The sequence below is a fragment of the Falco cherrug genome, chromosome 9, assembly GCF_023634085.1.
Source record: "Falco cherrug isolate bFalChe1 chromosome 9, bFalChe1.pri, whole genome shotgun sequence".
Classification (NCBI taxonomy): domain Eukaryota; kingdom Metazoa; phylum Chordata; class Aves; order Falconiformes; family Falconidae; genus Falco; species Falco cherrug.
In genome coordinates, this window is record NC_073705.1 from 15940642 (window position 1) to 15967065 (window position 26424).

At 48.7% G+C, this 26424-nt stretch overlaps 1 protein-coding gene across 2 annotated transcripts in view; it reads left to right on the forward strand.

The window, feature by feature from the left end:
* The window catches only part of COL27A1 (collagen type XXVII alpha 1 chain), a 160065-nt gene that overhangs the window by 42748 nt on the left and 90893 nt on the right, over positions 1-26424 (forward strand). For both annotated transcript variants that reach the window (XM_027809525.2, XM_027809526.2), the window contains 6 exons: positions 3992-4036; positions 4937-4990; positions 7377-7421; positions 9770-9823; positions 11029-11073; positions 22545-22598. In XM_027809525.2, coding sequence (XP_027665326.1) covers positions 3992-4036; positions 4937-4990; positions 7377-7421; positions 9770-9823; positions 11029-11073; positions 22545-22598 — 297 coding nt within the window. The remainder of the gene's footprint in view (positions 1-3991; positions 4037-4936; positions 4991-7376; positions 7422-9769; positions 9824-11028; positions 11074-22544; positions 22599-26424) is intronic.

Here is a 26424-nt window from a genome sequence, read left to right on the forward strand (position 1 = left end):
TTTTGCTGTCACAAACAAGTTCTAACAAATAGGGTGCAAAGGATACCATTCTCCTGGTATAACAGCTCATAAAACAAAACCTTGTGGTTATGATCAGCAAAATGCAGTGTCAGGAGTACAAGGACTTATAGTGGAAAAAGTCAAGAAGGAATAGGAGATTGAACAAACAATCCTGAGCCCAGCATATGGCCTTCGCATCTGATCTCGGCTCTCCCCGGACAGGGCAAAGGCAGGAGTATGCTTCTGTTTCTTCAAGTAATGAGCAGGTTGGATGCTGAAATTTTTCCTTTGGTGGAGCTTAGAAAAAACCACCTCCCAGTAGCACTAGTCTGGCAGTAGTTTTGGTGTAACCTGGCTTTTATTAGCATCCTGCATTAAGAATTTACAGTTGTTGGAGAAACGTTTGGAAGAAAATCTTTTTTTATCTGGATTTCCTGCTGGCGTTTTCCCAGTGAAAACATGCTGGTGTCTGGCTGAAGGTGGGCAGCACATCTTGGCTACCAGAAAACAGCAACACCTTGGAAATGGGCATCCCTCCTGCTCACACCATGGAGGGACTGTGAAAAGAGCTCCAAGGGCTTTGATCTCAGAACGCCATGTAGAAACTTTCAAATAGGCAAAACATTTCACCAGAGGAAACAAAATACTTTTCCCACTCCATGAAACTGCTTCGGCAGCGTGAGCTGGAGGCACAACCACGTAGCACATGGTTTTGAATAGCGTGGCTGCCTTAGAATGCAGAGCTTTGCTCTTCGTAGGATTGGAGAGTCTGATCTCAGCGCACCCCAAAGTCATTTTGCCTGCACCTGTCCACAAGTAATGAAACTGCCTTTCAGCCCCTAGATGTAATTCCCACCCTCTCCACCCAGAGCGAATGTGGCTGGTGTTGCCCAGCAGTTTGGGACCAGTGGCAGGACATGGCTGCCCCCCCGCCTACGAGGGGGACTTTGGCTGGGGGCTGTGCAGACCCCCCTCAGCAGGGCATTGCGGCGCGGCTCCCAGCCTCAAACGCTGGGCAGGAGAAAGTGGTTGTAGCAAAGTACAAGGTTGTAGAAGACGGCAGCAGTGAGAGAGAAGAAGCTTTGTTGAGGTCACTCAGAGAGTAAAGACAGAGCTGGGAACTGGTCGGTGCTTCAATATACGTGCTGTCCTGCAGATCTCGGTCGCTGGCCTCTCTGCTCTTCACATTTCCTCTCAAAGTGCAGGATGATCCTTTTTAGCTAGGAGAGAGTGGATTATAAATATCATCACAGATGAGTAAATCCTTCACTGGAGTGCAATTTCCTTTCTAAATCACAGCCCTTTTTTCTTGAGCACCCTGTAATCATCAGGGAGTGTTTGGATAAAAGAGCAAATGCAGTTGTTTTCATAGCCTCTGCCCTGTCATTTTAGTGCTATTTGAAGAGGATTTTAGCAGGTAAATATTTCCACGTTGCAGCCAGCTTCAGCATAGACAACCTTTTCTGCTCTCTCCTTGCTATAATTAACCTGAGGCAGAAATAACTGCAGCACACTATGAAGAAACGCAAATTTGAAGCTTCCCAGAGCTCATTATTTGTAGTGAGGAGGATGTTTAATAGGATGTAAGAGTAGTAGTCTACCTATTTAACTTAAGTGCCATTCACTTACCATTACAGAGCTACTAATGCAGTGTCTGGGGCATGTTTTAGCTCAGGCCATGCTTTGAGCATCTCAAAGGGCTGTCATTACCCACCTGCTCTGGGTGGACTTGGCAGGCTTGAAACACCTGAAACACCTGTCCTGTGGGAGCCCAGTCGGAGCAGAATGTTTGGAGCAGCCAAGCTAGGCACCTCTTCCTTATCGGTGCTGGAGTGAGACAGCCCAGTGTTTGTAGCCATGGAAGTAGGTGCTCCAGCTCTCTGGAGACAAAGGTAGTTCTGCTGTAGGCTGTGGCTGGACAAGCTGGGCAGCAGCTCCAGGAGGAAAGCCCATGGGCTCTGAGCTGAATCCCAGGGCATGTCTGGAGATGCTGAACCCAGGGCTGCTCCCGTTGGCAGCACTCTGGTGGGGCGAGGGCCAGAACAGGCGCCCCCTGCTTGCACAAGTGCCCCGCTGGTCCGTGCTCCAGGCACGGGTGGTCCAAGTGCTGGGCCTCCCACAGCCAGGTGGGTCTGGACCTTCACAGCGTGCCTTCACCTTCGGGCCAGACACCTGGCCAGGTGGATCATCCTCCCTTCTTTCTGCTGATGCTGAGCCTCTGCCGAGGAGCCAGGGAGAGGATAGGCAAGAGGAAGATATCACGGGGCAGGTTCCTGGAGAGGAGCAGGGAGTCCTGTCATCCAGCCCTGCTCCAGGAGCTGCTGAGGCACTTCCAGTTAGGAGCCCCTGGCCAAAAGGCACTAGCAGCGTTCGGAGAAAGGACCTTCGGGGTGGTTCAAGTAAGGGCCAGCCAGTAGCCAAATGGTCTTTCGGGTCAGCCGCTGCCTTCTCTGGAGGTGCAACTCAGTCAAGAGTGGGGCATGCTACCTCAGCCAGGTCAAGCAGGAGAGAATTGAGAAAAAGGGAATCAATGTTTTTCCAGGCCAAAATGTCTGAAATAACGAGCGAGGAGGAATGCAAAGGGGAGAGGGTAGTAGCCAGGATGGCTGAGCGCATTGCATACCTCCGCCAGCGAAGGCTTAGGCTGCGGGTCTAGAATAGCCCATGGGAAGAATAAAAAAGCTGTTAAGCAGAGGTGTGGACCTGGGAGCAGAAACAGGCCTGGGTTCATCTGGTGAGTGAAGCAAAAGGCCGAGCCTTCGGCCAAGCCTGGGTTCGGTTACGGCTGCCAGAGCAGGGGATGCTCCCTGTGGGCTTCGCAGGCAACGCACGCCAGGAGCCCTGGCTGGGGACAGGGTGAGTAGCGGAGGCTGAGTTACAATTCACGGTTGTAACCCACCCTTAAAGCATTTTGTTATTTCTGTAGTATCTTTGCAAGGATTGTTTCTTGTTTATTTTCTCTCTCCCATTTGTTTCAAGTTAAATTTTCTGCCTTTTTTTAAAAATCTTGCTAGTAGCCCAGCCAAACAGTCACCTCTGTAACTGAACTCAATCTTCTGATCTGCTCTGACTGCACTTGATGGAAATAAGTTTGTTTCAAATAAGTGAAGCAAGATAATAAGGGGGGGGGGGGGGGGGGGCGGAGGAATCTGAAGTGCCTGTCACTTGCAGAATTGACTCGGTGTTTGAAGAGAGATCTAGGTAAATCCTGGAGAAAGCAAACTCTTAAAATACATACTGATCAGTCTGCAGTGGAACAGGCTACCTTTGTCCTGCTTCTCAAAAAAACCCTGAAAAACTGAAGCAGGTTTATGAAAGACTGTGAGAATGATTTGAAGCCTGCAACACTTGCCAGCTAACAAGCTGGATTAAGAAACTCATTCTAATTAATTCAGCAGAGAGAGAGCAGGTTAAGAGATGGCTTGCTCCCTGGTTTAGGTAGCTTCATAATGAAAGACTCTGAATCTTGTCGTACCTTGTAGTAATTAGATTAGAAAAGCTGGAAGCTAGACAAATTCAAGCTAAAAACAAAACTGAACTTTCCCATGACAGTAAACAGTTATTTTGATGTTTCCTATGGTATTTCAAGTTCTGAAGTGAAAGTGAGCACTCTGAAATGTGACTCATGTTGTGTAGTCCCCCAACTGGCCCAAAGCCAATATTTCATCCTACAAGCCTGTGGTTTCCCAAGGATTAAGGATCACTTTGCTAAAGGTGTAGATTACAAGTAGACAGATCTGAGTGTAGATACAAGTCCAGGTCTGTTCATGGAGCGTCCTGCTGGACCACCCCCAAGGGCAGACCCCAGTGGGTGTGGGCTGCTGCTGCCACAGCCTGATTGTGCAGTGCTATCCCATACCTAAAACCTGCTTCTCCTCAGAACTTTACTCCCCCCTGCAAAGAGGAATTCAAAACAAAATCAGAACATTTTATTACTCCTTTCCCCCCATCCCCTTCCTTCATATTCATCTCCTCCATCCTATTTCAACAGGGATATAAAGGCTACCCTGGACCACCAGGCCACCCTGGACACCAGGTGAGTCTTCCCACTTTCCAGCAGTGGACCTTTAACGAGGGGTGGATTTGCTGACTCTGATGCTGGTTTGGATGCCATACGTCCCGCTCGGTGTGGACAGCCAGCTGCTTCCAGGGGCAGCCGGGGACACACGGGGGATGCGCAGTGAGCTCCCGTACTGCCGGCAGCTGTGCGCGTAGGCTGGCTGCGCATCAGCAGGTTGGTGGGAGGAGACTGCCTCAGAGCTTCTAAATTTAATTTCTGATTTTTATTGCTCAGCCATGTTAAGTTTACATGGTGGAAGACATACCAGCTTACTCTGCTCCCCCTTTATTTCTCCTTTTACATTAATTTCGTCTGGAGTTAACTAACCACATCATATTAAGTACTAACATGTAATTCCCCTCCCAAAGCCGATTCCCCCTCTCCCCATTTCTCCCCCCTTTTTATTTGGTTAAGTCTGATGTTTGCAGTTCAGAAAAAAAAAAAGGCAATGAATAGCAGGCCCTGTTAGCAATGATGTTAAAGGATATTATACATGAATCCATTTAGTTCTGAAGAATTTTGGCAGAATTTCCTCACCAGTAAAACGGTTCCATATGCCAGATATAGATGTAGCCTTACACCTTCTCTTAGCCTCCTTGTTTCAAACTATCTGCTGCTTTCACTGCAGATGGAGGGAGGAGGAGAAATAGCGACACTTGCTTAATGCATGGATCCTATTGACTTGGCTTCTATGTGTTTCCCCCCTCATTAATTTATTCCACTGTGTACCTGCAATGTTTTCTTATTCTCTATAAATTTGCATCAGGTTAATCTGTTCCACCCTCCTTAGCCCCCAGCTCAAAGAATGAAGCAGCTAAAAGGGCTTCCCAAGTGTGACATTCACCTTCTGTGCCTTTTCTTTTTTTCTTTCCGAAGGGCGAACGAGGACCAGATGGAAGCCCAGGTGCCAAAGGTTATCCTGGCAGGCAGGTGCAGTAAATCTCATCGTGCTGTGCACAGACTAGGGATTTGGGTGTGCAGGTAGCTGAGTACGTGCCCCACGAAAGACAGTGCAGACCTTTAGAATACGTCTGAATATTTTCCTTCTTCCCTCCCCAAGCTGCTGTATCAACGACATGGTCTTTCAACTCTGAGGGCACTAAGGTTGTTAGAAAGTATTTTATGCTTGTGATAGATAAAACCTGAATTTCTATAGCAAAATCTGACAGATTTTTGCTTCAATATAACAACAGGGCAGGGGAGGAAAACCCAAAACAGCAGAGCAGAGAAACGTACCTGCAAGCTGCTAATAGAATCACAGAATGGTGATTCTCGTCACTTTTAGGCACATTTTGTATCTGATGTTGAACAAGTTAGAAATCTGAGACAGCAAAAGGTGTATTACTTAAAGAAATTATTTAGATGCCCTCTCACTAGTAAATTTCACTAGCATAATCATATATATATACACACACATATAAAATCATGCATGGACCATAAATATATAGAACATAATATTTGCAGCTGCAGAAAAGATGATGAAAGAAAACCAAGTCTTTGTTTTCATTCTGAAAAAAATGAAAAATGGTGACTTTAGGAACGGAGGAGTGGAGATTAAGTTTGGATACTTTATTGTCTTACTGACGTAAGATACTGAAAAGTAGGAAGAAAAATTAAGAGGAAGAATTTGTAAAACCCTAAATGGAATCTGTTAGAGGGCAGAAGACCTGGCCCTGTAATGTTTTAGAGTGAAATGAATTTGTCATGGTTTTCTGAAATGAACACGTTACTGTTGGGTTCCGTCCCGTTTATCTGTCAGTGCATGGCGGAGAGGCCAGGTGGGTGCCAAAGACCCCAGCAGCCTGTCAGGGGTCTCTCAGACTTGGCATGAGTTTGTATGTGTGTTTTTACGCAGCTGTGCAATGTGAACTAGACGTACAGAACAAGTCTGCATCCCCCTGCCTCAAACTATCAATAATGTATGATCCATTTAAAACTGAAAATTAAGTTGATACCTTGCTTAGCACACTGGGGAGTGCAGATGGTAGGACTGGAGGAGAGCTTTATACACCTGACTAAATGCTCCGTTCATACTCTGAAAGGCTCTTCAAGATTTGCATACCAAAGAATCTGTGTTATATGACCAATATATGACCAATATGGAGAAGTTCAAGCTGTTTTGGACATACAAGGTTAATGAACGCTGCTTAACATTTCACAGCAGTGTTGTGCCCATCAGATAAGCAGGGTGAAATATTTGTGCCCGACATAGGAAGAACAAAAGTGCTTTCTTAAAATGTGGTTTGGGTCAGGAAAGTGACTTCTTTTTTTTTCTTTTTCTTTAAGTCACCTTTTTTCAGTATATCTGAATGCGGTGTGTATCCAGCATCAGAGCTGTTTACTTTACTGAGATTTTACTACTTGTTACTGCTGTCAGCTGTGCTGGCTCTGCCACACGATGGGAGAGAGAGCTTGGCTCTGTTTTGATTTGCACATCATAGGCAGAATTGTTAACTTCACCCGGATGGCTGAAATCTTTGGCGATGGTGCATGAGCCAGGAAAGGCACAACCTGACTTTCACATCCCAGGCTGAGTGTGCAGTGCTGCCAGCTAAAGAAAATGTGGGCTTAGCCTTTTTTATTTTTTTTTCTTTTTTCTTCCCCTTTTCCAGAAAAGCCCGACAACATTTGGAACTAGAAAGAAATTGACCTGGAAACTTGCTAGAAGACAATAAACATGAAAATTCATTATGCATTTTTACAGGGTTCTTTTTCACAGTACTTTTAAGTGAGCAGCAATAGGCATAGCAGTAGAATGGGGAATGTATTTTCAGTTCTTTCTATAGCTGTTGATGCTGCAAAGGGATAGAGATATTGCAGTTCCAGCACTGCTAAGTGACTTTCTAAGCTGTAGAAATTGGAGAGGCTTTCTCACTACATCAGGGCCCACCTGTGCTCCCTAAACAGGTATTGAAATACATTTGTCATTTGTTGTGTGTGTGTTCACTTAGGCAGGAAAATGACTCGAGAGCTGCTGGGTACAGAGCATCACTGTACATCGCATTGGAGGTGTAACGCAACCTCCGTGCACCCTGCTGCGTTAGCTCTTTCGGTCTTTATGATCAGAAATCTCGACTTCAGCCCCGGGGAAGGCTCACTATGTGCAGCAGTTTCAGGTTCTGCAGAGCCTCAGCTCCCCAACAATGGGAGATTTGTTATTTGTATCATTTTGTCCTTTTTTCTCCTTAGTTGATAGGCCTTGGACTTGGCCCTGAAAGCAGGACCACGCAGGGACGGTGCTGGGGATTTGGCACTGCTCGTTGGGTTAAGTTAAAGCCTGTCCACATTTGTCTTTGTTTTTTCCCTTCTGTTGTAGGGTTTACCTGGCCCCATAGGGGAAGCTGGCCCAAAGGGCAGTCGGGTAAGCAGCCTTTCATTTGTCTTTTCTCTGCTTGTTTTTACCAAAGGCTTCTCAAGAATCTTTATGCTGAATTTTGCAATCTTGAGACTAGTTGCTTTAATTTGTTGAATTCAGGGGATTTGAACTGTGCACTGCTTGTTTATTAAAACACTGCTAAATATTTAAAATTAAACATGGAATATGTACCAAGATGAAAGTTCACCAATAGTGCTGATGATACGAAGCCAACCCCTTCAGAGCTCACATTGCAGGAAAGAATGGCATAGAAATTCCTACCAAAGACCAAAGTCTGAACTTTCTGTGAGCCCCATCTCCCAAAGGCCTCTTTAGTTTCACTAAGTGTGGTTCAGCGGTCTTCGACCATGCTGAATATGAGCTCTTTTGGGTATAGTCCTGGGTTTGGGAGTGATTTATATCATTATGCAGAGTAGCAAGCCAGCATCTTGAAGCCATGTGCAAATACAAACATTAATATCTCTGTTCTGCCTGGTTTTGCTCACCAAATTGAATTGCTGGGGGTTCATTCTCACTGCAAAGAATTTTTATTTTTATTTTATTTTACCAGTTGAGACTCTAGTTAATCACGTTTTGTTCTTTTCCTGCAATTATAAAATCACAAAGAGATTCAGAGCCAATAAAATCCCCCATTTCTTTACCATGTGATACTTTCTCTATATGCAGTGAATTCAACCAGCTGGCTTTCATCACTAGGCAAACTGCAAGGAATAAACAAATGCTGGCCCTGTAGCTAGCTGCACTGCTGAGCTGGGAGGGGAGATGGCCTGTTCGATGTCCTGCAGGAGAGAGGCAGATCTGAGATAGCGCAGCTCACCTGGCTTCTGCAGGTGGTGAAGTTTTCCCTGGTCCATCTGTCTCGCTGGCCTCACCAGAACTTCACGTAATTATCATGTGGTAGATGTGCAGAATGTAAGACTTGAAAATTACTTTCCACTTTGCAGCCCTGAGTGCTGAGGACTGAAATATCGATAGCTACCCGAGAAAGCCATTTTTCAGTTCAGCTGCAGTCCATCAGAACTGAGCACTAAGGTGCACGTTGTGGGTTGAGGGAGCCAGCTGTGGGCTCTTCTCCATCCCTCACCTCTGCTTCTGCTTCTGCAGGGAGTAGTTCAGGAGCTACCTGCTTTGTCTTGGGATCTGGGAGGCAAAGGCATCGTTTTGACATTAGCCGTGTTGCCTGGCTACATGTTATCCCTAGAAGGAGCGATGGACTGGTGAAAAAGTTTGGTGGGGTTGACAGTAGGAGATTTAGTGATGATGGAGAAAGAAAGATGAGAGAAAATCAGTGTTAACACTTGGCTCTTGTAACAGTGAGGTGCCACTGTGAGTGGGCTCCCTGCTGAAATTCACTTCCTCTTGGTTCTGCATGTTTGGCACAAATTAGTCCTTTGCAAAGGACCAACACACAAGGTAACTTTGTGCTAACTGCTGAGCAAAGAGGATTAAACACAAGGCTTTGATTGTTGCAAGGGCAGGGGAATGTAGCATTTTATGCAGCATGTCTTGTCTGAGCAGGATCCCCAGGCGGTAGGGAAACGCCGCGTCCTTGAAAACGCGACGCCTGCGGATGAAAGGAGCAGGTTTTGTGTGAGACACGCTGGTGCGAAGGAGGCTCCTTTGTAGCTGGGTGTCGGAGGTCTGTGTGTACGCACTGGTTGAGCCTCCTACACCGACCCGAAGAGCCTGGAGCAGCATGCTCAGCCTCTCCCTGCCGAGGCAGGGCCCTTGCTGCTTGGGCTGCCAGTGTGTTTGCAAAAGGTCTTGGTGTTGCAGCAGTTTGCCGAAAGGCTCGAGGCAGAACGGTTTTTGCTCCTCCTCAGCAGCAGGGTGGTCGGCAGCCTGGCACACTTGGTGCTTGGGTGAGAAGGAGCTGCAGTGTGCCACCACTGAGTGACACAAGCAGAAAGGGCTCGGTGCAACAGGACATTTTCACAGCACAGTTTGGAATGAGTGCGAAAGGCAGGAAAAGAGCCCTTGGAGAGATGAAAGGAGGTGTAGGCTCATGGATTGCTTCTGCTGTTGCTCTTGCTAACTTTGAACAAAGCTCCGTTTCCCTCAGGTACACTTAGAGCCAGCCCAGGTAAGGTTCCTTCTTGCTGGCCTCTTCCTGCCTGGAGTCCTCATGATCCCTGGTGTGAGGGTATGTGCCCTTGGACTACATCGTGGAAGCCAGCACCATGCAGTCCATGGGCATATACACTTGCCTCAAGGTTTATTTCATCATGCTGCCACTGACCAGCGCTGGAGGATGCTCTGCTGCTCAGGAAAAACAGACTGCCTGCTAGCTAATAGAGAAATGTATCTGACTAATTATTTCCTCTTTTCTTTAGGGATATATTGGTCTCCCAGGATTATTTGGGCTACCAGGGGGTGATGGAGAACGAGTGAGTATTTTGCGAAGAAAACCTTGGTGTGTTGCTTCAGTACAGTTCTTCAGAGCTCATTGTAACCTTTCCTTCGGCAAGCATGCCGAATGTTTAACCATGCCTTCATTAGCCTCTTTCTGCCCTTGCACGAAGACCTGTGTCCCTGTATAACATTGACGTTCAGCTCAGGAAAACCTAGGCTTCAGGCAGAGCCATCAGAGCTCACTGTTGAGTAGGGAGGAGTTTTTCTGTATTGTCCTTTGCTTAAAAATCTGCCTTCCTCCTCCCCCTTAATAGCTGATCTTAGTGGGATGGGACAGGGGGGGAAATGTATGTGGAAATTCCCTGCCCCCACAGGAGTGACATTGCAGCCACAGTGTCCCAGCATTTTGGGTGTCTAGCTGGAGATGTCTGGAACGAGCCGGCTCTTGGAAAGGCCAGTGCCTGGGGCTTTCTGGCAGTGGGCTTTCCTTCCAGTCGTATCGAGCTGGGCAGTCAGGAGAGGGACCTGTGGACGGGCAGCTGTGGCTGCCGTTTCCGTGTGTCCTCCCTTCCCCCCCCCCCCCCTTTTCATTGTGCCTTCTCCAAACCCACGTGTTCAGAGCTTTGCAAGACCACCCTTGCTTTTTTTGCTCTTCTCCCCCACGTCCCCCCATCTGCCTGATCTCTAGCCATCCAAGGACCCCTTCTTCCCACTGCAAGAGCTCCTAAGGAAGGTTGCTGTAAGATGAAGACTGTTTTATTCCAGCTTTTTCTCCCTCAAACACAAGCTCCAGAAACAAGAGAGGCCCCAGGAGTGTGTGGGAGCGAGTGTGCATGTGCCTGCCTGGGAGGGGACTACCCTGCGCGCTAGAGTCGCTGATTTAGTGCTCGTATAACTAAATAAGAAACACAAACAGAAGTTCTCCAGCGAGTGCCTTGGCGGTGGCCTTCGTTCGGTTCCAGACCAGTAGCTTAATGACTGCTCCTGCTAAACACAGCTCCAGCCAGTTGCCCTGGGTGTGGACGCTGCCTGTGTGTGTCCTCAGGGAGGGCCGTAGTTAGTGGGTGAAGGTTAATTGTCTTCTGCACTCGCAGCTGACATTCTGATTCCTGAACAATGCCGCAGTCATTAGCCTGTTTTGCATTCCCCTTTCTCTTCTAGCTTTGTTTTTTATTGTTGGTTGGCTGTTTGCTTTCTCAACCAGACCTTTTATTTTTCTCTCTGTGTGTTTTCCTTGCAGGGGATCCCTGGAGTTCCTGGGAAGAGGGGCAAGATGGGTAGGCCGGTAAAGTTTTTCCTCATCTATTATGCAGACCTTGTTGAAAGAAACTGAAAACAAAACATCTGGCTTTTGGCTGGATCCCTTCATATCTTCTGATGGGAACTAAATGGGGAGATCAAACAAACCTTTCCGTGTATCTCTTGTCAAGCAGTAAGAATACTGAAGACACATACTGTTCTCTTCCTTTCTTCCATGCTCCGCATGCTTCACAGACATTTTTGTTCTTTCTTGCACTGTCTCCATGGTCCCTTGGATCTTAAAGGTTCTCAGATTCTCTTCTGCAATGTCCTCCCCTCTGTCCTTTCTCTGGCCAGCCTTTTCCCTGAATGCACTTGCTGATTCCCCACCGTGGCTGGAGCACCCCAGGTGTCTGCACTCGCTCTGTTACATCCACTGCTCTGCACTCCCACCAGTCCCATTCACCGTCACCTCTTTTTGCTGTGATTGTCTCCAACCCTGGTACCATCCTGGTTTGTATAATGCAGGTGCACTTTTGTGTAGCAACCCGTTTGTCCTTGGTGGTGGTACAGAGTTAAAGCAGTGACAGGTCAGGGGAAGACGTGTTTGAGGAGCAAGGAGGCCAGGGAGATTGGAGAGCTGGGTCAGGAGGAAGAGGTGTTTGCAGGTAGGGCTGGATACAAGGTGCAAACTGAGAGAGCTGCCTAGAACGGGGTTTGTGCTGACTGTAGCAGAAGGCGAAACAAAAGCAGGTGAGAAAAGTGCTGAAATGAGCAGAAGAAACAGGGAAAGGAAAGCCTTTTTCACATCAGCTTTCTTCCAAGCAATTCTGTGTGCCTCCTTTAACAAAATGTCTAAAGTCTTTTGCTGCAGGAGTCAGCAATCAGGCATGTTCATGCTCTGGTGTGTCTCATGGCTTTGCACCTTGTCATTCACGTTAGCCTGAGTTTCTCTTGATCTCCTGACACCATTGCACTCACAGGCTCCTTGTGAAATGTCCACTCACCCACACACAGAAAAATCCAGTGCTTTCCCCTTGTCACCCCTGCTTGCGAACACATGCTTTTCAAGAGTCCCACACCTACCTACCGCTCGCTGGCGTTCTTGCAGTAAAAGCCATGCAAACATCCCGACAGTGCCACATTCATGCTGCCTGGCTGTTCTCTCCTTAGGGTGGGGGGAGATCAAGCAGATTTATTTTTTTTTTTTGGGGGGGGGGTACTGGAAATCTGTACAGATCTTAGATTTTTTTGTAAGCCACTGGTTGCACCAGAAACCTCTGTGATGAATAATTGCAGAGAGTCCATCGATGTAACGATGACTCATTGACCAGAGTAAAACAAACAAAGCAACTGTCGTTAGGTGCAGGGTTTCTGCTCTCTGCCTTGTTCCTGCACAGAGCACGCTGGAGGCTCAAAGTGTTCCAGCTGTTGTTTGGCTAGCATGTGCAATCTTCCAGGCAAGGGCTTTTGTCTGGCGGTCACTGTTACAAACAAGGGGCTCCCCTGAGATCAGTGGGGAATCTCTCAGCCATGGAGGCATTTGGGCTGGGATCTAGAGAAGGGATTAAATGGCTGTGCATGAGCACCTTTGTTCTACTCAGCTCTTTCAGAGAGTTCTGGCTCCATCCCCGTCTTATGATACCTGGTTTAATAAGAAATCTTGAATGGACCGATGCTGATGATTTGTACTTCTGAGCGTGAACAAACGGATTAAGTGACATCCAGGGTTATTCAGGAAGTCACTGGGAGAGCGGAAAGTAGGAACCAGCTGACCTGGTTCCCTTCCCAACACTTATCTCCTGGCCCATGCTGTCTCCCAGCTGGTTTGCAGTGTTAGTGAGCCTGCTGTGATTTTCCGGTCTCTCGCATCCCCACGCTGCTAGGTTTGCTGGCGCAGCTACTGTTCCTGTTCTATTTCAGTGTTGTCATTGCAATGGAGAGCTCTTGGAAGCCCTTACTAGCTGCCATCCCAAGCTGGTGAGTGCTCTGGAGAACAGGGAAGGAGTTGGTATTAAATATATTCCTCTACCTGGTTTTGTTTGGGGTAAGAGGCAGCAACAGATTAAGTGCTCAGCAGAGTAGGAGTGGGGGGGGCAGGGGGAGTTTGCATGTGACACCATGGGCCTCCTAGAATGATGTAAGAGGGAACGATTAAAATAGAAGAACTGGACATGAGTCAGATCTTGAATTCCTTCCAGGGAAGTTAAGTTTTGCAGAGCTGTGAGGGACATAGTGAATCTGTCGTGGAAGCATCTGGCTCCACCTCCCGCCCTGCTGCATCGTGCAGCGAGCGAGTGCATTGCTAACGTACGGCCCTGCCGAGCTCCTGAGCGAGGAGAGGGCTGGGGGCTGTGGTTGAAGTACAATGCACTAGGGAAACTGAAATAATGTGAGTCTGTATCTCCAGGTCTGCTGCCTGGTTTAGAGGTAGGCTGGAGGTCTGGAGCTAAGGCAGCTGGTTGCTTAAACCTTCAGCCTTGCCAATGCAGTGGCTGAAAAGAATGGCTCTTTATGGTGGTTTTGTGGATTTTTATGGTGTTCATTTGAAAGGCTGGGGGGGGGCGGGGGCGGGGAAAGGATTTCATAAAGGCCTCATTGCTGTGAGGGCAGCAGGGCTGTGGTCCGCGCTGTGCGGGGGAGAAGGAATGGGAGAAGCTGTTGTTACCTGCTATCTTGGCATCCACAGGCAAAGTACCAGTCCTGGTTTGTCCTTAGAAAGGAGATGCACTGGCACCGAGGGAGCTGGCCCACAGGAAGAGGAGCTATAGCTAGGCATCAGTCAAGAAGCGCAAAGCTGAAAGCGATATGATTTTCTCACGCTGTGGGAGATGGGTAGCTACAATCAGAAATGTCTGCACTGCAGGTTATATTAAACTTTAAATAGAGCGTAATATTTTCAGACCTTCTCAAGCCCTGTTAGAGAAGGATGCTTAAAGGCAAACTTTCAGGAAACGTATCTGAAGAGCTTTGAGCTCTCTTTTCATTCACCTTTGTTGTTGGTATGTGATTATATCTTTTTTTTCCTGTGGAGTATCAATACTTTACCAGCTGTGCTATCTTATGCCTGATTTTTGCTTACAATGTCTTTTATTAGTGGTATTATTTTAAAAGAGATAGAAAGGAAGGAGCAAAGTTCAGTTCCAAGGCATACTTAGTAATTCTTGGGTTTGTCTGAGCTCTATTAATAATTTAGACAAACACAGCTGAGATTTCCTTATATTTTTCCGAGAACCTGTTGGTGCTGCTGGTCCCATGCCCCGTGTCAGGTACCTTGCAAATACCTTGTGAAAGAAAAGCCCGAGCCCAAAGGGTCCATCAGTTGGAGTTACACAAGCAGCACAGGACCAGGCCATCCCCAGGGCTGAAAGGTTTAGGGAACAGCAGCATGAACAAGTCATTAACACCACAACCCGTCATTTTGGCTTCCCTGCCTGCCTAGCTGTGCTCATCGCTGCTCTTCTTTCTTTTGTCCTGTAGCTCATGTTTGTGAGCGATCCGCAGCTGTGTCCCACCAGCTGTCGGGTGCCGTGATGGGGGCTCCTGCCCACCTGCTAACCTCAGGGAAGGGAGGCAAACACCTCCTGACACACAGGCTCTGCTGTCGGGCTTTGCACCGCCTGTGGCAAGTGCCAGCGTGTTGTGAAGGGCTGCTCCGAGGGGATAGCCTGGCAGGAGGAGCAGGCTGTGTAAGCAGCAGGCATAGAGGGAGGGTTTGTGCTCAGGGTGCGTGGCCGGGAAGGCTGACACTGCTGCCTGTGAGAGTGGCTGAAGCCTGCCAGGGCAAGGTGGGGAGATGCTGCATCGCTTGATGACTGCCCACGAGGGGGAAGAGGATACAGGACCTGCTTTCTCCCCGTGGCATGCAGCTTCAGACAACTTGTTTGTCTGTTCTTGGCTGTGTGCAAAACAGGGATAACAGGCTTGATTCTCCTTTGAGTTTAGTAGTTGAAACTTTGCATGTAAATCCCGAGGATTACTGCTCAGGTGTCAAGGAAGAGGTGCTATAAGGTAGCATGTGGATTTTATGTATTGGGGATCAGCACACAGGTGAGTCCAGAAGTCTCCTTTCCCTTTGCCCATCATCCACAGCGTGGAGGTTGTGGGAGCCAGCAGAGATCTGGCAGCCACTCTAACGTAGCCTCAGTATTTGTTGTGAGCATCAACGTGGTGGCAAGCTGCCGAATCTGGCATCCGTTTTCCATGAGCTGACCACAGGCGGGGTCCCCCTTGCCAGCTCTCAGCTTGTAATGCGGCGGCACTTTCTTGCCAGGCTGTTTTTCATGTCTGCTGTCGTCTTCCATGTTGACTTACAAAGTTAATGTCTTAACTCCTGCTTCCCAGTGAACACCAAGTCTCAACATACTCTTTCCTTTTCATCCGATAAATTGTTAGAAGTGCTTGTGATACCTCTGCACTCCCCACCAATATAGGTGGGCTGCTGCATCGCGTGAAAAGGCATTGCCTTGTGGGAGACACCGGATAGCAAAAGCGGGGCTGCTTTTGGGTTAGGAAGGTTTCGTTTTGCAGGTTCCCCCAACCTTTTGATGTACAGCTAAGATAACTTAGTGGTGAACGTTAAGTGCATGGGACTCTGCCAAGGTACGCAGCCTCAGCTGTCGTCCACACAGACAATGGGGGCACATGGTTTGCCATGTGTCTGGAAAGGCTGGCATAACCACAGATCGCTGAGAAAATAAATTTTGCTCCTCTCTGTAGGGACTAAGACGATAAACAATTCCTCCCTTCTTGCTCCAGTCCTTTCTGTGCTTTGGATGCAGCCGAGGCCCTTCCTTGCATTTGGAGTGAACCAAGCGAGAGTCTTCTGCACCACACAAGTTGAGGTTTGGGAAACTGGTAACAGCATTTCACAGTACCTCTTCTTTAATGAATAACTGCCATGCTCCAGTGATGTTTGGCTGAAGGGGCTTCAGGGGACTTTTGCTTGTGTTTGGGTGGAAGGGCTGCCCTGGAGAGCTGTGCCCCCACAGATAGAGGGATAGTTATGTTTAAAAATGCCATGAAATCTTTATCAAAAGGATGTGTCACGGAGCTGTGAAGCCTCCTGGGGAGACAGCAAGCAAACCTGTGGCACAGGAGCAGCCCTGCAGCAGGACCGTGAGCCCCGTATCCAGCTGGGGATGGCATCTCCTGCTTTGCAGGGGTGGAAACTGCCACGGTCCCAGGTCTAGGCTGAGAAGAAGGCAAAGGCTCTTGTGTAGCGGTGTGGAGTAAAGGCAGCGAGCAGGGGTTTGCCAGGCTCCCTTTAGGGTGACTCTCACCGCGCCAGGGACCGGTGCTGGGTCCGAGCCAGCCTGCCGGCCTTCGCGCCCACCTGTGGAGGGGCTCACGTCTGCGCTTTCCACCAAGAATGCTCTCGGAGGCGTAGACTGCCAACATAAGCTACACTTGTTTATTTTATTCTCCTACTTTTTTTTTTTTTTTTCCAGTGAATGCCTTCTCTCAACCTCAGCCCTGCTTCACCACCACCATTTTTGGGGGTGGGGTTTTTTTTGGTTTTGTTTTTTTTTTTTAATTGTTTGACTTGCAAGCTCTGTCCCTGGGGAGACTCCTGGGCAGCGATACACCTGGCCAGAGCCAACTGGCAAATAGAGTCTTTCACAGACAAGACAGGAGGGCTGGTTGGATTGAGCAGCTTCACCTTCAGCCAACAGGAAAATAAAATCCTATTTTTGGAGAAGGATTCTGTTGGCGTGAAGATCCGCCAGGATTCCTCGGAGCAGCAGCTGCCAGACTGCCTCCCTTACTCCATCAGGGAAAGTGTTTTAAACTGAATCAGATGCTGTATACATACAACACACCCACCCACATGTGCACACCTGAAAAGGCCTCGGGGAAGCAAAGGACACAGTGCATCTCGCCGGTCTCTGCTTCCCCAAGTACAGCTGCTTCCTGGGACAAGAGGCAAGGAGCAGTGGTGTCTGCTCGGACCAGGAGCAGCCTTTTAGCTGACAACAGCAAGGAAGGGCAGGCTGCTCGGTTTGTTTTAAGCAAAGCAAGAAAGGAAGGGGAGGTGGGGGGGATGTAATCCCCTGGTGCAGGAGGAGCTGGTTCCAGTGTCTGCCTGGGTCTGGTTGTTCTCAGCAGGAGTCTCCTGGCACATGAAAGGATGCCCTTTGCAGGGAGCGTGGGTGAAAAGGAATTAAGGCACTATTGTAGGATCTCAAAGACAGAGATTTAGTTACTAGTTCAGCTTCAGACATCTCAGTGTTACCTGGGACAAATCAGTTTGCGTCTCTGTCTCTGTTGCCTCGCTAATTGTGGTTCCTCGGCTTCACTGAGTGCAGTGAGGACACACTGTGCAACCACTGCAAAGCTCTGCTTGGGGTGGGAGCAGCAGGGCACAGGAGCACCTGGGTCTTGCTTAGTGCAAAGCATCTGCTTGTATGCTTTTCCTCCAGCTCCTCTTCAAGCTTCATCTCACTTCTTTCATTGAACTTCTCCTTCAGACAATGTGAAATCCATTCAGCCCAACCCTTTTTCCCTATCTCTTTTCTGTGTTTCCCAGCTGTGAGATAGAGCCAAAAGTTTTGTCATAACCTGACTTCAGCCGCTGTGGAGGAGCACCCCGCTGGCTCTTGGCCAACAGAGCTTGTTAGCTGAGCATTCTTCTCCTAGCTTTGCTGCCCTTTGCCATCCCTTCCGTGTCCTGGTCCTTCTTGGCATGTCCTCTCCCTCCCACAGAGCGGGCAGGGTGTGTGGCTTGATATTTTTCACTAGGGTGTTTTTCCTCGCTGTCCCAATTCTTGAGCATAATTTCCAGGGACCAGTCGTCCTGGAAAAACAGCTGCACCCTGAAAAACGGTGGATTTGCTGTACCAAAAAACCCTCTGCACTCACTTTGGGAAGGTCAGGAGACTGAATGTGCTGGGCTCTTCAATCTCTTTCGCAAGTCTCCTGTAATGGGCTGCCAGTTGCGACCTGCCTGTCCGCCAGCACCGTAAAATGCGCTTCCTGCCCTGAGTGTTCTCCCTCAGTTTGGGCTCCTCGGGCTGCTGGAGCAGTTCACAGGACAGGAGAGGTGGTGTTGCTTACAGGAACGAAACAAATGGAATAACAAGGTTGACTTGTAATTCCTCAGCTGCTTGTTTCGGTTGAATAGTGCTAGTTTTGGTTTGGGGGAACATCTCTATCCTTTAGGCTCAAGCAGGAGGAGAGGGTCACTGGAAAAAATAGCTTTTACAGACATGTGAGATCTAGTAAATTAGGACACTATGGTCGCTGGAACTGTTATTGTGGTTTAAACTGCTACTGCTTACCCCATGGAAAGAAAGTGCTTGCTCTTTCACTGGGGGCTTAGAAGATTGATTGTTTCCTGCTGTGCACAGGGCTGTGTTGGGATAGCTTTCACAACCTGGTTTGGGTCTTTGGAAACTGTACAGATGCTGAAATATCCTCCTTAATGCCACAGTCACTAGCTTTGGTCCCATTTAACATGCAAAAGACTTAATACATGTGTTGCCAAGCTCAAATATTGGGCTGGGATGCCTGGGGTTAGCTGAATTGAAGCTACTCTTTCCATTTGTCTCCTCTGGGTTTGTTTTACAGCTTGGGCCAAAATCTACCAGGGGACCACCCACCACCCCAGAGATCTGTGAGCCCAGGCTGGGAGGGGTGCTCATGCCAGCGGAGCAGATGGCGTGTTAAGGACAATCAGGTGTTGGCAACGATGGGGCTTCAGTGCCGAGTGTTGTTGTGGGCCTGGCTGTTGCAGCAATGATGCCAGCCCACACTGTTCTGGGTTTCCTCTGTTGCCTCCCGCTCTGACCCTTTGCCATCCCATCCTGAGGATGGGCAGAAACCCTGGCTCTGTGGGGACAGTCACGGTGTGCTGTGAATGGGTGTCATCGCTGAATCTTCTGCTTACTGGGTAGCACTGGCCAAGTGACCTCAGGTGCTCAGCTCTCTGCCTTCCAGACAGGGGTAATCTGCTTTTCTAAATACTTGGAGATACACTGTTGGAAAGCCTGTTTAAAAGCTAGATTTTTTTTTGTTACCTCTATTACCAAGCACCTCAAATCTCCTACATCTTTATCTTTAAGCAACAAGGTCAGTACTAGACCCTGAGACATAAAAAGAGATTAGTGGGAAACATGAATTTAAGTAGCTACTTATCCGGACACTTTTGTTCTGGCAGAGGAGTGCATTGTTTGTGTTGTGTTGGAAGAGGTTTAAACCAAATTTAAAAAATACTTTTAGTCTGGAGGAAGCATTCCTCTAGACGGTATTATGCTGCTGCAGCAATATCAGTTTAATTGTACTATTAAAAGTAGTAAAACCTTCCCACATTGGCAAGACCTTAGCTTGACAGAAGACACCTCAGCGGCCCCAGGGCCAGGCTGCTCAGTGGTTATCCATGGGTCACTCTGCACCCAGCTCTGCCCTCGGAGAAAGGAAGGATGCAGCTGGGGGAATGCTGAAGGCTGGGGCTGAAATCTGCAGCAGCGTAAGTACAGTATCAGTCTATGCACACTCACATTTTCCTTGGCAAGTTGTTTGACTGTAAACAGCAAAATATTCCAAGGCAGTCTTTTTTTTTTTTTTTCTTCCCTGAGCAATGAGTTTTTCCTACACATTGCTGTTCTGATCTTATTGATTCAGCATGTAGCAAAGTTACTTTTCCCCTTTTTTTCATTAAAGAAAATTGTAGCCCCCCCTGCCTTCTTGTTATATTTGACGTCTTTGTCTCTAGATGGCAGAAGGCTGTTTCCAGTGGTTGCTTACCACAGCTTCTTGGCATGTGCACAGGCTTGAGGGATGTAGTGCCCAGCTGGAAAAAGGCAGACAACTTTCCTATTTGCAGTGGTGCCTATAAAGTAGACATATTGAATCCAAGCAAGCAAGCGATAGCTTGTGTCCGTTCAGAAGTGCATACTGACTGCTCTAGGGGATGGGTACAAAACAGGCGCAATGCTGGCTCTGAAGTTGGTGGCAAAATTTTGGTTGTCTTAAACAGATCTCCCATCTCTCACTTTAGATTTGACCAAGTATCTTTTTACCTAGTTGTGTTGACCAGGAGTTGTAAACCCTCAAAGGTGAAGGCAGGTCTTGGATGACATCTTTGACTGCAGAGCTTCCCAGTATAGCTTTTCCTGTTCTGTCTGTTGTGATCATTTCAGTTTCCAGCACCGATGGGTTTCTAGATAGCATGTTTCTGTTGGCTGTTGCATTTTGCTTCCCTCAGGTTTGCTTTTCCAAGGTGCCCAGTGTTCATATAGTATGCAGAGGAGCAGGCAGGAAGAGAGAGCATCCTTCTGGCTCGCAAGGGCTGTCCTCTCCCCGTCTGCTCCGTCCCTGTCTCTTAAGCTCAGTTAGCCCAGAAGGTGGTCATGTTGTCCTTTGTGTCCCGTGGTCTGGTGGAGCCAGAGAAGGGTGTAAATCACTTTTACTGTGTTTGAGTCAGAAGTAACTCACCCGCTAGCAGTTGCAGCTTGTTGGTGTGTCTCTGGAGCACATCTTCTGGTGTAGCCTCCCCTAAGCAGCATTGCCTGCTGCCCAAGACTGCCCCACCGCGAACAGAAGAGGGAGCAGGGGTGATTAGGGCTTTGCTTCACAAGTTCCTGCTCTGAACTGAAGCACAAGGTAGACGCTCTGGCTAGGAAGCCTTTTACATGCAAATATATCCCTTAGCTTTCCATCCTGATGGCCACAGCCAGAACAGTGTGGGGAACAAAGCAGGATTTTAACCCTGGCCAAATTAACCGAGTCCAGGAGTCAGAGCCTGGGGTTAGGCTCTGCGTCCGCTGTGTCCATGGGGAGCTCCTCCAGCAGGGAACGAGTCCCCTTTTGACTCGGAGTCGAAGGAGGTGGATGCTGTGTCGTGTTTTATCTCACTCCATCTGAAGGGGTATGCAGGGAAAGGCAGGGGAGAGTCACAGCGCTCTTACCTCAGTGTCACAGCCTCCCCCAAGCACCCTCTGCTGCAGCTGAAGTTCAGAGTCAGCCCTGAAGCTGCTGCTGTTTGAGCTGGTCCCTGATCGCTCCTGGCAGCCTGCTCCCTGCCAGTCATTTGCTGAACGAAGTTCAAGCTCAGGGGAAAATTGAGGCCAATCCATCTTAAACTCGACTGCTTCCTCCTTGAAAATGCCGCTGCAGTGACTGGGAGGGTTTGCTAACACCGGAGGTTGTGTACCCCGCTGCTGAGCGTCCTGAGGGAGGCTGAGCACAAGAGGACAGGGAAGAGCGAGCTGCACGATGGTTTGTTTGCAGAAGGGAGCTGGGGGGGCTCGGGGGAGCGCAGGCCCCGTCTACAAGTAAGAGAGAGAACGTGTTGCACCACCATGTTCTGGCTCTGGCTCAGTACCTCCACTCCCTTTTCTATAATTGTTTGAAGTCTTCCAAATTTGTATCGGATATAATGAGATGATGAAGAAGTCTTTTGTGGTGACTTTTTCATGTAGTAAACATGGTCTTTCACAGCTCTGGGGTGTGGACCGTAATGAGCTTGGAACCGTTTGTTCCTCTGGCAAGCTGGAAGGTTGTGAATGCATTGGAGTGAATTCACTAGGCATCTTTGATCAGCTCCATTAAGCATCTGCATGGGCTCCAACAGGCATTATGCTATTCAGCTATCCTATGAGAAGGGAGTACTGTTAAAGTGATTGTGTTAGTAGACAGGATGAAATAATTCAGATTGACAATCCATTTTTGAGGATAGTCATTGCAGTGAGGTTTATGAATTCTGTCAGAACATCAAGGGATTGGGGACTGACTTTTAAGGAAGTATTGGCTTTTAAGGAAGCATCCTATCAGTAGGATATTTCTTCCTGAAAGAGGCTAGAAAGCACCGTATCTTCCAATACAGAGTTTGATCTTCCAAATGTGCAATTGTCATTTCATGTGTAAACTACACAGCGTAATCTTCAGGGCTGCATATTCCTTGTTGGACATACTGGAGTACTTGGGTGAAACAAAAAGAGGACAGCAGCGCTGATTTCCACCCCTTCTCTCTTCTGTGCATACTCCTGTTGTCTTCCTAAAACGATGCTGCAAAAGCCTTGCCTGCCGTGTGGAGCGTGCCCAGGGCTGACAAGGGTGCTTAGAAAAGGCATGGCTGATCGAGGGCTGGACATAGCCTGCAAGACAAGGTGGGAACAACTCAATCCAGCAGCCTCAACATTGTGCACTTCTCATAGTGTGGCCAAGGGAAATCCTTCCTGTGTCCTCACTGATTCTTCCTCTCCAGGCTCCTGTTAGTTAATGTGCAGCTCGCGGCTGAGCCTTGTAAACGGTACTTCTGGTTACCCTTCATTGGCCCCAGGAGAGAGCAGTGAGTGAATCAGAGCTTTTGGCCTTGCAGAGCTTCTCGCTGAGCACATGTGCTGGTGGAACAAGGGTGGTTTGGATGAGGACAGGCAGGCTGGTCGGCTCACACTTCCTTGTGACCCGCTTCTACCACAGTGCTGCACTGAGCGCAGGGGGAGCAGTTCTTAAGCTGACTGTCATTACACCAGGGTGCGTCAATAACTAATACTTGTGTTTGCCTCCTCTCCTCAGGGTTTTCCTGGTGATTTTGGGGAACGAGGACCTCCAGGCATCGATGGGAACCCGGTAAGTTGGTAGCTTTTTCCTTTCTTCCTTTCTATTGCAACACACAGCACACTGTACTGCATCACGCTAGTTAGTGTGGGAAGAAGCTTTTAAGTTTGGGTTTTGTCCCTCCTGAAAAACAAACGCACATCCCTGCCCGGCTCAAGCATGCTGCAAATTCTTACATTCAGTTCAGCACCCTGTAACTTCAAGGTCATCATGTTGCCATTTGCTTTCTGTCTCCACCTGTTGCCTTTCTTGCACCTTGGTCTGGATAGATACTTTCTCATCCTGAGGGTATGACTGGAAGACAGATCAGGAGAGAAGAGGTAGGGCTGTTGCTCCTGAGGAGCAGGCAGTGGTGGGAGCGTGTTGTCCGTGCCACAGGGCCTGGTGCAAAGCCTGTGACAGCTGCAGGGATCACCTTGTTGACTGGTGTGCTCTGGGTGAAGCTTTGTATGAACGTAGCAGGGAGACATGGGCCCACAGGCAGAGGGACATGTCATCGTGAGGCACCACAGATGGCTACTCGAGTGCACACGATGCACGTGAACCCTCAGAGGAGCAGGCCATGCAGGCAGGTGCGTAGAGGTCTGAGGTACACAGAGAAGGAGGCGTGTTCCTGTCCTTTTTGCCACATTCCATTTTGTGTTGCAGGCTGGTACTGCTTGGTTTGCATCTCGCAAGTCTGTAGGAGTAAGCTGCTGAAGTACCAAGCTTGGTACCTTGCCTCATCCAAAGTGGTTGTTAATACTGGTGCAGAAAATGCCACATTCCCTGCTGCAGTGCCCGGGAGCGCTGGGAGACAGGCACCATAGCCCAGGCTTCTGCTGCCCTGCCCTGTGCCCCAGCGCCCCGACTGCGCGGGGAGAAGGCTCCAGGCTCTCCTCGTGGCCTCTCTCCGATCTTCACCTGACCCCTGCTGGCTTTCTAAGAGTGGGAGATGTGTCTCCTGGGAATTCGATGAGGATGGTCACAGAGACCATTTAAGCAGCTGGATGCTGATAAGTTTATTTTGCTCTGTCCTTGTAGCACTTTGTGCCAAACAGTTGGGTGTGTGCTGTGTTTTCCACTACTCACAAAACATGCCCTTGTGGATTGCAAAAGTTCTCAGATGTATTAATTATTCTAAATTGTTTTCTGAATTACTTTGTTGGTTCTCCCTCAATTAGCACGTGAGCAGTACTGACCAATCTTTGAAATTCCTGCTGTCTTGGTTATTCACACGTAATCACAGTGCTGCTCTGGGTGTTTGATGGAATCATTTGTTTAAAGTAATCCACTCCGCATGTGTCTTCCAAGTTCCCATTTGTCATATATGCAGCCTAAAAGTTATTTTCATAAGCAACTGTAATCACCGTGCCAAGCTCAGCTACACTCCAGCCTTTGTGGGAATTCAGCACAAGAGTCACACATGCAGTGAACTGAAAGAATTAGATTCCCAAGGAATACTTCTGTAGGACGTTTCCCATCCTTCAGTCAACTTAAGTCGTGGGTCAGAGTGGAATCACTAGTCTCAAAGCAGAAGACTTTCTAGATTGTATTGCTATTTCCAGCCAGCCCACCAGGAAGAGAAGGAATCCTGGAGGTCAGAAGGACTTTTTTTATCCAAATAACTTGTTTTGTTTTCTTTTAAATTCGCAAGTTGTCTAAGCCCCATTCAGAAGATGCGCTCAATGTTAGCTGAATGCCAGTTCCCAGAACATCGGAGAGAAGCAAATGTCCCTTCCGTTAATTCATCCAGAAGGATTGCTCTTCTTTCATCTTATCAACGGCTTTTAAATATTAATGTGCCTTGGAGATTGTAGAATGAAAACAGACTGTTTCGGCTGACTTAAAGGGAGGTTCACAGGGTCACAAGTGGAGTCACAGACGCAGAAAAATGCCAGAAAGTCTGTTTGTGAAACACACAAATATGCCGAGTTTGCTAGGTAGACTGTGCAGATAAATGGCAGGCAGGCGGGCTGCCACGGGTCCTGGGCTGCCCCGTCCTCTTCTGATCCGCTGCGCGCTTACTGCCACTGCCGCTGCCTCTGCCGCTGCCTGGGGATGGCTGCAGCCAGCAGCCTCTGATCTGCTTTCCGTCGCGTCCAGACAGAGCAAAGACTTCCAGCCACAGGGATGTTTTTCCCTCCTACTAACTTGCTAAGAACTGTTGAGCCATCACATTCCTGATCCCCCGTTCCCGGAGCACTTTAGCCACTCCAATTAGTCTCTTAATCATAGGAATTAGACATGGGAAAGGACCGTTGATTCATCTCCTTGTCTCTTGTCCCAGTGCCCGGTTCACACACTGAAAAAAGAAGAACAGAGCCCGGTTTCCCTTGCAGGTCAGGGACCAGCCTGTCGTTACTGGTAGCCAGGGAAGAGCACCTGTAAGTCTTCCACTTCCCAGGCCAGGGAATGGCTCGAATTAACAACTGGTCCTGTCCACATCTCCCAGGGGAGTCCCCCCGTCCTCTTCCAAGAGGAAATCCTCTTGTGCTAGGCGTGAGGCCATGCATTTCCACATCTACCCTTTCTCTTGAGGAATACCCACATGACATAACTTGGAAATCTAGGCAGTCCCTCCTACGTCTGGTGGGACCAAGAGCTGACCGTCCACCCAGTCTGCATCCCAGCCACCCTCAGAGCCTGCAGGACTTACTGGGAAACCCAGGCCACCGTGCAGCTCCAGTGCTCAGCATTCCCGGGGACGTTTCCTCTTCTTGCTGAGCACAGTAATGCCAGGCCTTGACTAAAAGCTTGAAGCCGACCTTATTACAGTAGCTCAGAGGATGCAGAAATCCCACCCATGAGGAACAATTGCTCCACAGATGTCCCAAGTATGCAGGAAAGGAACCAGCCATAAAAAAGCAATTTTAAACTGGTTGAGATTATGAAACGCTTTTTGTGTGTGCTTGCCCAATAGTCCTTTACTCCACTTCCCATAAAATAAACACACGTAACCCTTTACCCAAGGAGGCTGAGCACGTTTAGTCACGCTGCGTCCCCTTCTTTTTCATTCTTTCACCAGGCAAATCTTTCCATAAAAGGGGAGCTTTATTGCACCGAAGGGGACTCCACCAGATGTGCACCATAAACTGAGCTGGTCTGTCAAAGAAAGTAGCCAGTGTGATCCAGAGCAGGGGTAGGGTTGCCTGAGTCAACGGGAAGTTTAGTATTTCCAGTGCACTTGTTCTGAGAGGCCCTGCTGGAGACGGAGGTGTGCGAGAGCAGGTCTGTGCCCTGACAAGCATCCCTCCACCGAGGGAGACACAGGGACAGGCTAAGCATCACATGTTTGCTAAAGTACTTAGGGACCTAGACAGGTGACTTGTGGGTCTGGCACAGCTTCTCTGCTGCACTTCACCTGGAAACGCCATCAGGCACCTGCCAGCACTCCTGGCACCTGTGTGTCTTCGGGAAGCTGGCACAGAGGGAGTTTGTGGTGAGGCTGACGGTTCAAACCAGCCCCAGAAGCACAGGTAGCAGTCTGTCCCTCAGAATGGTGAGCTCCGAGGGGCTCTTGAAAAGCCTCTAAGAGGAGCTGGTGCTTTCCAAAATGCCCTGCTTGAGAGCAGTCTGTAAGAGATGGCAAATGAGCACAGAACCCGAGGTGAAATCCCTGCAGTCCATCTCCTGCTCTCTGCAGTGTGATTAAAAGCAACTTGTCCTCCAAGCAGGCGCTGGGTTCCCTGCAGATTGCTCCCTGCTCCAGGGACAGGGGTACTGAGCCACCTCCCCACAGACCAGCTGCAGCCTGATGTCTAGAGGCTTTTTCTGAAAAGGAAAGAAATGGCAAGTCGATGGTCTGGGCGGGAGCCCAGATGGTTGAAGCAAAGTGCCGAGGATGTTGCCAGTTCCT